We start from the raw sequence: 16,739 nt of genomic DNA on the forward strand, positions 1-16,739 counted from the left end.
ATTTAATTGATGTTTAATTAACGCGATGTTTAATCGACATGATTGACATTCGGAAAACAGAAAATGCATTTTCATAATTAACAATGGCCTTTTGCATTCTCTCGCTTTTTTCAATAAGAAAGAATCAATACGTGTTATTCAATATTAAAAGCCCTATAGAAAACCTTTTTGTTACTCGAAAACTAATACAAGTTTGAGTTCAATAAAACTGAAACAAAGAGACGTGAATGAGTTTTCGTTGTTCGTTTGAAAGCGACGATGGACTGAAATAGGTATACTCGAGGTAACCGTGTTAAAAATACGACGTTAAGGTATAGGTACTAGAATCTTCTTTTAGCTTGATGAAAGACTTAATAACTTATATTTTGCTCCGTATACAATTATATTTACCTCTTAAGAGTCCAGCAAACTTTTAATATTAATAATACTTTATATTTTAATTTCTTCGAAACAATTTCACACTTTTAAATTAAATACTTTAAAAAGTAGTTATTTTGTGATACACTCATAAATTATGATAATTATAATCCTTGTGATGCATTATAACGTTATTTCGCAGATAACAAAATCAATCTTTCGGCAAAGTAAACAAGTATTGTATATGTATATATTTAACTTAATTTTATTCATTTATTTCTACTTATCACTTTGTTTATTCACGATTTATCTTAATAAACAGTTTCACCTGATTCTTAAGGAGGATAAGTTAGACAAACATAAACACATAAATATTAATTTTACTCCCAACATGTAAAAATTTCCCGCGGGAGACTTTCGGCGAGAGATTTAAGACGGCTATGTTCTTTTTTTCAACCTCTACAATCTAAAATTTATGCTTCGAAAAATGATTTATAAATCGCAGGATTTCCGAAAAAAGAGTTATCGCCACACACGTTGACAGCGGTTTAGGAGAAGGGCGTAAATGCACTTAAGAGCGCATTCCACTGTCGTGGAATGTTTAATTAAACTCTGACGAGAACTTGGAGAATTCCAGACACTGCGGAGACACACTGGAGGTCTCTATACGTCACACAATTTGCATCTTTCCAACGTACGTTGTTAAGATGATATTGGTTTTGAAATTTTATCCCATATTTATGTACGTGCAGCGTCGTTTTATTTTTCTCAGAAGAACTGTTATTACGAAAGAACCTGATATTAGAATATGGAAAACATTACTTAGTCGTGAAAATTTCTTATCTTTACAAAGCACTTTTAAAAATACTTTTAAAAATACTTAAGAAAGACACGAAAAACAGTAAAAGATAAAAAAGACACGTGGAAATAGTAAAAAGCTTATTCATTATTGTAATTAGTATATGTAAAAGCATGTACACACTATTAATTATTAATTAATTATCTACTAATGAGATTGCTAGTGCGACTAAGCATTAATATATAATAATCATTAATTAATATTTGTACATATTAATGTTTCCCCGTTCGTTAGGATAATTGTTACTAACAGATTAATTAAATTACACGAAAATTAACATTAAGGCATACGATATTAAGATATAAGTAAATGATATGCATAAATGCATTTCTAAAGCATGAATTATCGCGTTTAAAAAAGTGCATTACGTAATTTTTATGCTTCACAAAATTGCGTTTGACTTATTTTCCATTTTTTTTTAACTTCAATGTACAGTACGCTATACGAAAGTATAAAATCTGAAATTTACATTTGAAATACAAAGCGTCACGTTTTCAACGAATAACGAAGTTATCTTCACGCAATTTCCGTTTAATTTCTTCTCCTCTCTGTCTTTCAAAGCTTTACGTCGTGACTTTGAATTACATATAAAAATGTTAAAATCTAGGCTATAAACATTTGGGGCTTAAACAGAGCGTCGCGTTTCGAGAAGGCAGCGCGTATTTTCGCGCAATTTCCGTGTTTCGAGATCTCGTTTGACCCTTTTCCCCGGTTTTCGAAGCGCAGAAGGATTGAATTGCTAAACCACCGACAATCAACCTCCCCGTTCAATGCGCATGTACGCCGTTGGCCACATCGACCTCTCCGCTCCTATAGCTAGAGAAGCGCTTTGAGAGCGCAAGCGTGTTGGCCATTCCACGCGCCTGCTAACTACGTCGAAATATCGGCAATCGTTCGGGTGCGGATCTGTACGGATCAAAACGTGAATGAACAGCAGAACGCAGAGGCAGTGTAGCCGCGCAACCTATAACATCGTTCCCACTTTTTTACATGGAGAGATAACGCACGCGACGGTACGTGAAGCAGCTCACCGTCAGTCGCGAGCCAGGCGCGAGACGCGAAGGCCAACGTAGAACGCGCGTGTCATGGTCTTCCTCTTATATAAGAGTGCCGTTGTGCCACGGAATTACACAGACAGTGTCAGTGCGTTCGTTCATCGCGGAGTGAGCACTCGCACTCGCGCGCTAAATAAACGCTCTCCGATGTATCGTGTAATCTCTCGCGACTAATTCGACGTCCAATTTACAAAATTAACTTTAAAATAAATATAATAGTGTAAAGTGCGATGGACAACTGATTTTCCTTAAATTTGTGTCAAATACATAAACTCGATAAGGTAACTTACGATGAAAATATTCGTCTCATGCAGGAGAGAATCAATAAATTGAAGCGTTTATTTTTTAGAATCACATACTTTCGAAAACAGAAACTGATTTTATTGGAAGTAGATAAAGAAATTAAATAAAAATAATTAAAGAATTGCAAAAATACTTTTCTAATATGTTTCTTAATTAAATTCTTACAAAGAGAAATATAGAGAATAAGCCAAATCTCTTTTGAAATATAAAAATAATCTTGTTACCTATTAAAAAACTAATTATCTAATAGCTCTTCATTTTATATTTAGCTAAATAATTATATTACAAAATGAAGAATTTTAAAAACAATTTCCTAATTTGGAACATTATGCGTTCAATTTTAGAAAACTTTTCTTTTTCTCAATGTATTTCTCAATGTATAATGTGGTTTAGCAACATCCGGTATGTTTCTTTCCAGGAGGGATTGCTTCATAGAAAAACGTTTTACAAGCGCCATCGGATCGATTGAGATATTATGCGATGACGTGTCGTTGCAATACCATTTGAATCGCATTACCTGCGATACCGCTAAACTGTTTCTTGAGATAACAAGTTAACCTGTCCCGTTATCGTGTCATATTACACAATTCTCGAGACCATTAACTCACGTTGAGAACGCCGTAAAAAATGGGTGGCAGCGGACACAATAGAAGCATCTTTACATACGACACGTTGGTGCACGCGATATCCGGTGCAGCGGTGAGTGTATATTTTACACGTCATAGAAATCGTACTACACGTGTTACCCCATCGCCGTAGGATAACTTTGACATTTCGACATTTCAGGGTAGCGTCGTCGCAATGGCAGCCTTTTATCCTTTAGATACCGTTCGAAGCCGTTTACAATGTAAGCCGTATATTCGTGTCTATCGGACACATGACAAATCAATTATGTGCTCGTTTCCTCCGCGATGCATTGAAATGAAACATCAGCAAGCAAGCCTTCAATTTCATTAAATATGCGATGTCACTCCCGGACAGTATCGCGCTACTTTTTTGTCATGATTTCGTTACCATTAATTCTCGCATCAATAACTTTATGCAAATGCATGCTATGTCTTGTTTCCACTTTCATGATTTCGTTGCCATTAATGCTCGCATCAATAACTTTATGCTAAATGCATGTTATATCTTGTTTTCACTTTTAATTGTCGATATTTATGGCTTCAAGCGTGTGTTTTATAGGCGCATTTTTTATTCATGCGTTTACTCATTCAGACATCAATTTAAATGCATTTGTACGTCATCATGAATTGACACATAATTTCCGTGTCAAATTTAATATAATGAGAGACAAAGCAATAAATGATTCGTTTCAAACATATATAAAACTTGCTTTATGTACGTTTGAAAAGAATAAATTTGTAATTTGTGTCAAAATTCAAGATAAAAACTTTATAAACATTTATAATTTTATTTTATTTCTTATTTAAAGATGCATTTTATTTCTTATGATACTTATTCACAACCTTTATTTTCGCTTCATTCAATAATCTCTTAACCAACCTGCTCTTCTGCTTACAGTGGAAGAAGGACGCCAAGCAAAAAACACATTGGCAATCATACGAGAGCTCATTGCGAAAGAAGGATCGTACGTATACATGCTTTGTTTAATATGTGCTTTCTTAAAACAAACCCGACACGTGTCTCTAACAGATGAATGAAACGTCGTATACTTAAATTATGACAAACCAGTCGAAAAACCAGTTCGAGGAACCGCAGTCGAGAAACCAGTTTCTCTATTAGTCTATTATTGACAAACTCTAGTATAAGCACGTGGATAAGAAATTATTTATTAATCCATATTATCCATATTTTTAAAATGTATGTGGTATAACTTAACTGTTGTTCGTCTTTTTTTCCAAGGTATACGCTGTACAGAGGTATCGTTCCTGTTCTGCAAAGCTTATGCGCGAGTAACTTTATTTATTTCTACACATTCCACGGCTTGAAAGAACTAAGAAGCAAAAGGAATCAAACAGCTGGTGGCGACTTGCTTATTGCATCAATCGCTGGTACCGTTTCTCAATAGAGTATATGTTTCAAGTAATAAAATTCAACTTTTTCCGCAAATAATCAGAGCATTGAAATTTTTTTAGTTACAAGCGATTAAACAAATGTAGAAACTAACTAAAATAATATAAGCAATACTTGAATTGCTTGGAATTATATTTCTCAATTTATTTAACATACTTTTTATCTAAAAAGAATTTGAATCGAAGGTTTAGTAATAAAGATACGTAATTATATTAATAACACTGAAAGGTGTTAAATTATATAGGAAAATTAACAAATTGACATGAGAGAAACAATAAAAATAATTCACTCGAACTTTCCTTCAAGAAAATATAGACTCCGATTTAACGGAAAAAGTTTGCTACGTGTAACATTGGTGGAAACTCATGACACACTATATATCTATACATGTTCGTATCAGGTGTTATCAATGTCCTCACTACGACACCCCTGTGGGTTGTAAACACAAGATTGAAGATGAGAGGTATTGGACTCCCTTCAGAAAGAAATAACAACGAATATACTACGCTGTACGGTACGTTAGAATTCCGTAAAATATTCAAATATTTATTTAGATGAGTGATAATGACGTTTTGATGTTAGTGCGAGTGAAAATTTCATTTTCGATTATTCTTGTATTTTCAATATTGACGGTTCCAATCACGCTTCATTTAAATATCAAACAATATCGTACATAACGATATTAATGCATCGCATATATCCACTGTTTGACGATACATGCATCACACGTGTCAACATGTGCATTCACGAAAATATTCTTCGTCATATGTCGCGAATTTATTTTATCACTTGAAACAATTGTGATATTCATAAGCATTGAGTTATCGCGGAATAAATCATTTTATGGAGATAATAATAAATTATAAATTTATCGCGTGCGTGACATTATCAATAAGATAGAAGAGTTATTGTTCTTCTTCTGAATCGTATCTCATTACATAAAAAAAATGACGTATACATAAATTACGTATACATATACTCGAGTAATAAAAAATTGTGTAAATAATGTATCAGAGACAAATAACTTTCTGATGGTAAATAATTTTTTGTGACCCAGACGGAATAATTAATTTTCATAACATGTAATTCGGTTTTAACATTTTTTTTTTTATTAAGCGGTATCCATAATTAATGTAGAGAATCTAAGCCAATTTTTAGTACTTTTTGAATTTAAAAAAAAAATCTAAAGGACCCCGCAACGGTCATGGGGGGTTTTGGCTCCCAGTCAAAGAGAAAGTTATAGCTTGCTAAAGTTTCTTTGATGACGGCAACTTCAAAAGGTATGACGTCATTTCTTATATAAGGTATGACGTCACAGCACACTTTCGTGTACTAATTTCCTTCAATTTTGAAGATATTGCAAAAATTCAAAAAGTTTACAAAGAAAGTATGCCATGATCTATCAGACCGCTTAATAAAAAAAATTCATGTTAAAACCGAATTCCTTAACTAAACAAATTTAATTTCGAAACTAATAAGATCCCAAATTAAAGATATTTTCGAACGGGATTAGGATTAGGCTCTCTGCACAAGAATAATCGTAACACGTTACGTTACGTTAAGTGCCAATCATATATTTAGATCCGTACGTAAACTTGGACTTTGCAGGTCAACGCACAAAGAAGGACGTAACGTAACAAAAAGTTACATTACGGATTTAACGTGTTACGGACGTTCTTGTGCTGACACTTAGTCTGCATTGTATTTGTTGTCATGTAATACCACGTTAGCGTCTATGTATAACATATTAATTGTTAGGCCTGTTTTCTAATATGTCATCGCGTTTTACAGATGGTCTCCTACACATATGGAAGTACGAAGGTTTGAGACAATTGTGGGCGGGCACGATGCCGAGTCTTATGCTTGTCGCGAATCCGGCTATCCAATTCATGACATATGAAAGCATTAAAAGAAGGATCATCGCATCCCTTGGCGGTGCTCAACCACCGGCATGGATGTTCTTCGTTATAGGAGCGGCAGCGAAAACGGTTGCCACATGGATGACATATCCTTTGCAGCTTGTGCAAACAAAGTTGAGGGTATCGAACATTACTGACATTCTTAGTTTGTTTGAGAAAAAAATAAATTCTACCGATAAAATACCACGCGATGTTCAAATTGCTAAACTATTGTAATTTCAGCATGGGGACAGATATCCTAATCTACCTCCAGATGCAGGCACGTTGCAAATACTATTTTACATTCTAAAGTAAGTACAGATAATGTCACATGAATATGTGATGTATTTATTTTACATTTTATCGTTGCAATTTAAATAAAAGTCGTATGAGTTGCAATTTTTATAAGAGTGATGTAAGAGTGTAATTTTTGCACGCAGGAAGCAAGGAATAAGCGGTTTGTACAAAGGGATGGAGGCCAAACTTTTACAAACTACCCTCACAGCCGCTTTGATGTTCCTGGCTTACGAGAAAATCGCACGATTCGTTTTCCGAATACTTATGCACAAACCTTATCTCAGATAACGATTCATTCCCAATAACGATATTATTACGAAGCGAACTTAAGTCTTGAATCTTAAATCAAATTTTGTACATTCCCACGTATATGTTATCTTCTTTGTATAATTCATGAATAAATATAATAAAATAGCATTGAATTTACTGTATGCAGTATGGTAAACAGCTTGTGTTTAAAAGAACGTATGTTAATCATTCTTTTTTTAATATGTAACATATTTTCAGTAGACATATCATAATTATATTTCAATAGACGTAATTTACATTTCTATTAAGCAAAAAATCCCTGTTAAGTGGAAAAGCCAATATATTATGTAGTTCTGAAATGTACCGACTGATTGAAAATCCATAGCATAATAATGTAAACTTGCAACAGTATCAATATATTTTAAAAAGGTATCGAAAATCACTCGAAAATTAATTAAACAAAATGCAATCACAATATTTCGATAATCGAGTTGGCGTTGAAACGCGCGTAACTTTATCGAGTCCGACGACAACGTGTCAAAAAGAAACGGTTAATCGGGCAATAGAATTTGCAGAAGTATATCCAAGAAAAATGTGACCATACTCGCGTGAGATACTGGCGAGTTCACGAAAATCGCACCATCGTTTTCGGCCGCAATTTCGGTACAAGTTGAATCACTCGGTGTTGCCGCTTTTTCAAACGCGTAAAGTAAATGCGGGACAGCAAGATGAAGGTGCGAAATATGTAAATGTCACCGCGCGACGCGAATACTCCCGCAAGATCGATCGCAAGCGATCCGAGGCGATATTAAAACTTTTGACTAAGCTTAAAATACGCAAGTCATCGAAAAGTCAGTCAAGGTCTAACGATTGCATATCCGCGACTTCCAAGTAAGTAGTTAAAAAGAAAACATATACATTTTCATTATCGAAGATAAAAACTTAAAGCAGAATTAATGCATTACATTTCTTTAGCTTGATGAACGAGATATTCATGTTAATATTTGTTAAATACCTTAAGATATTCTTTCAGTGAGTTGAAATAGGTATTTCATGCATTTACAATATTCTCACTATTACTATAGTCTTCAATTTGTTATAGCATTACAGTTTTCCATTTTTATTAAATTTATCAAAGAAATACGTCAGTAAATAAAAGATAATTTATAATAATAACGAAGATCGAATTTTAATTGCAGCATTAGTCATGCTGGAGACACGATGAATCCATCATTGCGTCGCAATACGTGCGAAAATGCGGTCAATAAAGAACCAATCGGTTCAACGATCGAACCGAAAAGTAAACCGGAATCAAAAACCCCGGTTATATCCTATAATTACGAGGCGGCAATTAGTCAGCCCGACATTCCCATATACTCAAAAATCGACAATAATACGCAAAAGGCGAGTTGGTCGGAGCCCAGCGGTGAATCGTCGGCGCCGACCCAGAAAAGAAACCTTCATGTTTGCGAGAAAGCAGGTGTAACTACTAAAAAAAAAGGAATTGTTTTTAAATCGAAGGTACAAGCAAAAAAGGTTGCAAAAACTCGTCCGTCGATCTACAACGTCGCCGAGATTAAAAAGGAGTCGATACCTTCCGCGGAAATTATTCGAAACGTTGAAAATTATGGGCAGGAAATTAGCGACGGCATTATTACGAATCGCCAAACGCCGTCTAATCTTCACCAAGTTCGTTCCAATAAAATCTTTCTTATTCGCTATACTAATTTTGCAATTAATTTGTGTAATATTTAGAAGAATTTGGTGCATTCTCGAAACGTTCCAAAGACGTCAGGAATTGCAAAAAATGATGAAAATCTTGCGAACAAAGCTGTCGGCGTATTTCAAGAAAATTCTGATAAAATTGATAAAGATAGAAGATCGTGTATCCCTCAAAATAAGATCAGCAAAATTCCACGCATAAAACTTCCGATAAAACCTAATTCCTTACATATACATGGAGAATCTCGCATTTATCCGGTATAATTACATATTTATTTGATCAAACAGAGCATTAATTTTTTAGTACGCCAATCTTTAAATAATTTTAATTAACAGAATCCCAAATTATCAGCGTGGAATGAATTAAAGTGTTCCACAGATATGAAATCGTCCACGGACAATGAAGAGGAAAAGTTGATATTCGAGTACGTGAGTAAAGTAAAAAAATAATTATAACTTGTATCGGCAAGCTAATTGCATCATAAGTTAATGATCATTAAATGCTTATTTTTACATTTATATATAAAAAATATAATCAGATCTCTTTTAAATATAAAAAAGTAGTTACTAAATAATCTTTAGTTATAAGTATTAATGACTATTTTGTTGAATAATTATTTATTTTTATCCTATTGATACAATAAATATATCTCGTTTGTACAATTTGCAGTATAATCAAATAATTTGAATCAACACGTATAACATGTTAATAAAATTGAAAAACAGTTCAAACAGGGAACCTTGGAATGCAGTGAACTATCAACAATTAAAAACCAAGAACATCTTACCAACCGTCCATGAAAATTCGTAAGTCAAGTCTTTAAAAAGATAGATATTTGTTATTTTACATGTTAAAAAATTTTATCAACAATTTAAGTGAAATACTTTTCGCTTAGAAATCTTTGGTGTCTCGAAAAAAGTTCAGAGATGGATGCTGATGAGGAATTCGAGGGAGATTTGCCGACACCGAAGGAATCGCCGAGTATTACAGGCGCTGGCGACGATCCGCGCTCCGTCACATTGTTAAAAAGCTTAGCGTTAAAATGCGAATGTCGATCGTGCAATGATCATAAATACGCGTCTACTGTTCGTGTTGATCAACGTACCGAGACCGAATCGTGGAGTTCTCCCGAAATAGAAAGCGCGAGAAAATGGTAAAAAAAAAATATTTATTTCGCGAGATGAAAAAAGTCCTCGAATTCTAAATTAAATTCTATGTTTAATTAAACTCTGTGTTTAATTATGTTCAAATAGTTATGTATATACGCTGCAATTTATATGCAGGAAATCAATGAGGCATCGTAAATCTATCGATGTGAGTTCCGAGGATTTAGACTCGTCGGATTGTAACGCTATTAATTATGACGGCAAGATGAATAAAAAGGATAATGGGTCAAATCTTACGAGTCATAATACGAAACCATCCTCGATAGTTAATCACACAAGAATGAAAACTTATCGAACGACCAGTTTCTCTTTCTTTAACGTCTTTTTCGATATTGTTTTCTGGCCTTTCGTTTTTCTTCGTGCAAAACAATGATACACGCAACAATATTGTATCATAAATTCATATTAGTTATTATTACATGACTTGTCGATATTTTGATTCACCATAAGTGATATTTTTCCATAACAATGAACAGAGAACAAGAATAGGAAACATCTTTGAAATAATTTATAGAAAAGCATATACATAAACTTAATTTAAATCATTTATAAAAAAAACTCAGATTTATTATTAAAGATTTATTGTTATATCGTATTTATATTCTTGTTAGTTTCTTTGATAAAATTCTTGAGAATGACAAAATGCATATAATAAATTGTGCAGGCAGGTCATATAATAATTTTCATTATTACAAAATGCAATTATTTTACTCACCAATTGTAGTTGGAGCAAAGACACACACACAGCTTGAAGTTCCAATCTCTCCCGATCCTCGAAGATTACTCCTCGGATTATTCCAATAGATCCCGTTATAGAGGCACAAAGCACCGAAATCACAATATCACAATCGTAGTAATTAAACACGGAATTGGATAGGTTTTTTATTAAATGCAAAAGACGCGCGTCTAGTATTTGGTATCACATACTTAAAATGCCAAAAATCCGCCACTCTGACTGATTCTATGCACAATACAATGAGACTGCTCAATATTTTCCTCAACACATCTGCTACTATGCATTTATCATCATGCAATATTTATTCCCAATAACTCATAATTCGCGAATATATAATACGTTATTAATTTTTATAAGCGCGGCGGCCATATCATTAATCGCAATAATTTTTCACACTTATAATGCAGAAAATAATTATTCCTTATTATAAATCTTATCAATCGCTACAGAAATAAACATTATTTATAATTATTATGTGAATGCGAATATTATACGTGCTAATTCATGCGGATAATTTTTAATCAATCACGCAGCACTAACTGAAATAAATTTAATTTACAGAGCAGATATTAGCAGTGACCACGGCTAATAAAGAAAATTATCGCAATCTCTGCTAATTAGTAAAAGTACCCTTATTTACTTCATATAGCAATATATACTACTTCATTCATATAATTTCATAAATATAGCAATCACAGCGTTAACTTAAAAATAATTTCATGCTTTCAATCTACGAAAACAGTCATCAGCAATGATTATGGCTAATAAAAATTATCGCAATCACTGCTAATTATTACAAATAAGGATATCATCAATTACTACATGTACAAACACAGCATATTAATTTATGCATATATATAATCTCATGAAATTAGCAATCTCATAACGTTAATTAAAATGACTTCATGCTTCTAATCTATAAAACAACTATCAGCAGTGATCACGGCAAATGAAAATTATCGCAATCACTGTTAATTATTACAAACAAGAATGCCATTAATGACTACATCTATACATATAAAAATACTGCATGTTACTTCATGCACATAATCTAAGGACATAACAAGCACAACATTATTGCGATTTCGTGGTTTTATTTTACAATACAATTACTAGTGGTGATCGTGGCTAATGTAGAAAAATGATCACGATTACTATACTAATCGATTACATTACTATACAAACATATAAAAAAAATACTATCTCCCCAACTATCTCTTAATTACTACATGTAAAAATCGCCAATTACTTTCTACGTAAGTACTGCACTTTTTAATTCAAGCATGATCAGCCTGATAAAAAATCCTACGATTAACGCTACAGTCGCACGGCGCTAAGTTGACGGATCTCTGATTGACAGGACCATTATTTTCGTCACTACCGGTAGCTCCACGTATATCTTCATGTCATACTTTTTCTAATTGACTCAAAATTATAATCCAGTGCAATAATGCAAACAATTGTCGATAATTATAGCGCTTACTATCAATTACGTGTTAACTACGATCGCGAGAATCGCGAATCTCTCGCGTGCTCGCGTCGTCAAAGATGGTAACATACACTACCCGTGGCGGATTTTTCATCAGACGCGCGTCTAGGACCTCGCTGTCACAGGGATTACCGAACCAAATTGGAATCAGAAGCCCTAGAACGCCGAAATTCAGTGAATCACCACTGATTCACTGATACGACTCGTCGATTCACCGGCTCACACATCCACTGATACTCACTCGCGATGCACGTCACAACACATATCCGACACATTTCGCGGAACAGTCGCGATAATCTCTCCCGCGCGAGATTCATTATTGCGGCACAGACCTTCACTTTACGCGCTAAAGACCGCCAGAAACACGGAGCGGATCGGAGCCACGACTCCACTAGCCACAGTAGCCATTGCGAGGAGTACGTTAATCGTCGGCGTCGCTTTCGAAGTTCGAGAATCGCAATTTCACCCATCGATATATCTCGAGGCGGGAGCGAGCCAATAGCGTTGCGACGTGACGAGTCGAGGTGGCAGGGTGCCACCGGGGGCCATCTTGGTTATCGGCAGAGAGAGGCCAATCCCGGCACTCGGCGTTCGTCTACTCGTTTGTAGTCGACACGAAAAGAAACAGAGTATTCGGCGTACATTCAACTTGCAACACACTCTGTAACCGGAGGATTTCTTTTCGTTCACGAGAAAGAAATTACATACACGAATGACCCGCCACTCGTACCGACCGACCGACGTTCAACGAGTAACGTATCTTGCGCGCGCGTCGCGCGGCACGCAGCACGCAGCACTCGGCACTTCGGCAGTCGCGACCGTTGAATGAATCCGCCGATTTCGGAGCAGCGTATGTTCAAAGTCGGCGCGCGGACGATTGTTTCCATCGGCGAGACGGCCTCGCTACTTGTTTTCGTCGACACTCGGAATACCGTTACCCGCGGATGAATTTCGGACAGGTGCTCCGTGTTCCGTGCTCCGTGCTCCGTGCCGTGGGTGCTGTTGGAAGATTCACACTGCGTCCGATGTTCGACGTACGACGATCCGAAATCCAATAAGAAATTTTTGTCTCTAATAATAAATTCTGTTATTGGATATCGGATCGTCGTACGTCGAACATCGGACGCAATGTGAATCCTCTATTATTCGGAACGCGCGCTTGTTCGTGCGATTGGCATTCCTGCTCCTCGTTTCGCGGGAATAGTCGACGATGCGCTTAATAATTTGCGTCAAGTATGTTATCAAGTGTCGTGAATGAATTAATGTGTCGCGCGAATCGCTCGCTTGAGGCGGAGATGTCGAGAGCGTCGAGGCGAAGGTATACCTGGTACGGCAATTGTGAGTTGTAAGTGATTTGCAGTTTCGTCGTGATATTCGCGGACGATAATTGCTCGTCCCGCCCCTCGGGGGTTATCGCGTTTGCTTCGGGAATGCCGTTCAAGTAATCGGACTAAAGGACTTTCTTAAACGAGAATGCCGTACAGTATCGCGCGAGAAAGACTTTTATACTAAAATTAGTCCGCGCGCGATTGTAGTTTGTTATCCGCGAGTGTTTCTCGCGAGTGTCCTGTGCGGTGAGAGGAGGAGGCCTGACGTCCTCTGGGAGGAGGAGGAGGTCTGAGAAAGACATCGGGCCCCGGCGGAGCAACCTTGGGGTGAGTATATATCATTTTTTATCTGCATAAAATTAATAGTTTTTCCTCATTTATTCGGAGTTTTATTTCGATAAGCTAAAAATAATTAGAGAAAAAGGAATTATTTAAAATTTTATAAAAATTTATTTTTGTAAATATTTTTTCCGGAAAGTAGATAATTATATCAGTGAATCTAATTGAAAGACGAATTTAGATGCGCGTAAAATTATGTGTATCTTTTGAAACATTTATCATTTTCAGCGCCTCTTTAATTTATATCTTTCGTTTTTGTTACAGTATCATCGTAGCTACGTGGCCGCATTACTCCGCCCGTTGCGCATCGGATCGGTGAGTGACGAATTTTTTATAATAGTATATGGGGTAACGAATTTGTAAGACCAATATTAGATATATTTATGTATTGTATCTATATAATAGTACTATAGATAAATGCGACTTCTTAGAAATCCGTTGCCCTAAAATGGATAGACAAGATCAGACGTACTAGGCTAAATAATTAATCCTGGAGCATCATCATTATTTATCGATTTATTGTGCTTACGGGAGAACAATACAGAACCACATAAGCACATACGTACCATAAGCACATACGCACATAAGCACATACCAATAGCACCCATAAGCACATACGTTATGTCAATGCATTATTTATTAATGCATCTATTATAATGTTATTTGTATCACAGAACATGCGAAGTATATACCAGTTGCTTGAAATTTATAGGCACGTATTTAAATTTGGCAAATATACACGGAGAAAAAAATAATGTTGTATCAACAGCCTGAGTCATACAGCAATTAATATCAACTCTGTATTAAATACTATTGCACAAATCACGAATCTTTCGCGCACTCGCGTCGGCAATGCAACATATTTTACTCACTGACGGTTTTTTTATTAGATAGGCGCCTAGAATTTTTTAAACAAACACTCGTGCAGTAAAAACTTGTATTTTATGCGATAAAGATCGAGAGAAACACAGTGCAATAGGAGATGCAAACCTTTCCAACGCGTTTTCTACTCGTCTGCGTCTCTTTCAAAGTTTTGAAACGTTCGCCCATCGATATATCTCGAAGCGAGAGGGAGCCAATCGCCGAGCGGCGTAAGCGTAATATCGATCGAAATTTACGGGCGCGTCTGGCCTTCTCCCGTTCTCCGCCTAACCTCATTTCGTACGCTGACAACACCGACAACATGGATGTCGATACAGCGAGTGATAATACGTCCATCGATGACAAGATAGACGACTTTTGCGAAAATCCTACGCGAGATGCGTTAACGGAGGGTCTCATGAGCCTCCTGAAACCTACAGTGGACCAGCTGGATGACAGAATTCGCGCTACGAGGTAACCGCAATTATTTCCTTTCGATTCGTTGCAGGGCCCATGAACGAACGATAGATTTTCCTTTAATTTCACTATCGTATTTTGTGTGTTTATCGTGTCTACGATTCTTTTGCGGAACGTAATATTAAACGAACATTTAATGTCTACTTTTATTGATTCGTCTATTTGTTTTTTGTTCGAAATTATGTTGCGTGCAAATATCAAGACGAGTTTATTGGGTTTATATGACTGTTCTTTTCTGGGTAGGATATGCCAAATTGAGCTGAAGCAACGGATTGAGACCTTAACGGAGGAACTTCAGAGGATCAACGAAGCACTGCAGTATCCGCTAGACACAGACTCCTATGTAAAAAAACTTGTTAACGCTAAGCATAAGATCACCATTGTTAGCAACATCTTGCAGACCACTCAAGAGCGCTTGAACAAGGTGCATCAAGCTGTCGAGAAGAGCACTGCCAAACGAAAGACGCTCTTAGATAATAGTTCCACATATAGCAGCGTAACTGTTGACAAAGAAGAGTCAGCTAAAGCGGAGACTGATAAGCAGCAATAATTTCTTATATTAATTGTGTAATTGATAAGATATCATGACCAAATTGTTACTGAAAGATTATTTATACTTTATATAAGTTTTATATAAGAACTTATTACATTTTTTCTTACAAGTTATGGAGACCCCGATAGTTAAATTGTCTGATGAGGAGCTCAAAACAGTTTATGAGCCTTCTGAAGATTCGTATCTTTTAATAGATGCTTTGGAAGCAGATTTAAAGATTCTGCATACTATAAAGCCAAGGATTTGCTTGGAAATAGGTAGTGGCTCTGGTATAGTTATCACAGCTTTAGCAATGGCATTGAAGAGACATAATGTTCATTTTGTTGCAATTGATATAAATCCTGATGCATGTAAGGCCACGAAAAGAACTAGTCTGGTTAATTCAGCCGACGTAGATGTCCTTCAAATGAATTTGTTAGATTGCATACAAATTAAATATACATTTGACATTATTTTATTCAATCCCCCGTATGTAGTTACAGAATGTAAGGAAGTATTAGATGATAGACTTGTATTCAAGACTTGGGCAGGTGGCAAAAATGGTAGACAAGTTATGGAACAGGTATTCACTACGATTCCCGAAATCTTGTCAGATACAGGCTTGTTTTATTTAGTTGTTATCAAAGAAAATGATCCTGAATATATCTTGAGTGCTTTTCAAAAATTGAATATGTCTGGTGAAATTGTTCGTGAACGTAAAATAAGAGGAGAGCATTTGTACGTTTTACGTTTTCATAAAATCAAGGAAATGAGAAGTTAACATTACGCGTAATATTCATAGGACATTTTAAAAGTTTCTAATTCTATAGGAAGTAAAAGAAAGCATTATTATTTCATTAATCATATGCTAAGTCTAATTAATATTTATGGTGATTAACTGCAGGTATTTAAATCATATTAGCTTGCACTTTTTGTAGATAACTATAATATTTGTATTATTTGTAAACTACTGTTATGTAATATATAATTGCAATTAATACAGGTATAACAGAGTGTATTGTCTAAAATAAAG

The 16,739-nt window shown here is 35.5% G+C and overlaps 2 protein-coding genes across 4 annotated transcripts; both read left to right on the forward strand.

Annotated features, from left to right (window-relative positions):
* The first annotated feature begins 2,063 nt into the window (after positions 1 to 2,063).
* LOC112459137 (peroxisomal membrane protein PMP34) lies at positions 2,064 to 15,823 on the forward strand. Of its 3 annotated transcripts, XM_025023117.1 has the most exons (10): positions 2,238 to 2,552; positions 2,993 to 3,273; positions 3,361 to 3,421; positions 4,099 to 4,165; positions 4,441 to 4,589; positions 5,012 to 5,125; positions 6,403 to 6,650; positions 6,753 to 6,817; positions 15,016 to 15,171; positions 15,418 to 15,823. In XM_025023117.1, the coding sequence occupies exons 2-10, from the start codon at positions 3,202 to 3,204 to the stop codon at positions 15,722 to 15,724; spliced, it is 1,239 nt and encodes a 412-aa protein (XP_024878885.1). In that variant the 5' UTR covers positions 2,238 to 2,552; positions 2,993 to 3,201; the 3' UTR covers positions 15,725 to 15,823. The 3 variants fall into 3 exon arrangements, with proteins under 3 accessions (XP_024878884.1, XP_024878885.1, XP_024878883.1); XM_025023116.1 differs by lacking the exons at positions 2,238 to 2,552; positions 15,016 to 15,171; positions 15,418 to 15,823 and adding exons at positions 2,064 to 2,229; positions 6,950 to 7,251 and having other exon boundaries at positions 6,753 to 6,820; XM_025023115.1 differs by lacking the exons at positions 15,016 to 15,171; positions 15,418 to 15,823 and adding an exon at positions 6,950 to 7,251 and having other exon boundaries at positions 6,753 to 6,820.
* On the forward strand, positions 15,737 to 16,710 carry LOC112459139 (hemK methyltransferase family member 2). The gene has a single exon (XM_025023121.1). The coding sequence runs from the start codon at positions 15,840 to 15,842 to the stop codon at positions 16,485 to 16,487; it is 648 nt and encodes a 215-aa protein (XP_024878889.1). The 5' UTR covers positions 15,737 to 15,839; the 3' UTR covers positions 16,488 to 16,710.
* Positions 16,711 to 16,739: the final 29 nt, after the last annotated feature.

Source organism: Temnothorax curvispinosus, unplaced genomic scaffold (genome assembly GCF_003070985.1).
Source record: "Temnothorax curvispinosus isolate PA1 unplaced genomic scaffold, ASM307098v1 QBEX01009552.1, whole genome shotgun sequence".
Classification (NCBI taxonomy): Eukaryota; Metazoa; Arthropoda; class Insecta; order Hymenoptera; family Formicidae; genus Temnothorax; species Temnothorax curvispinosus.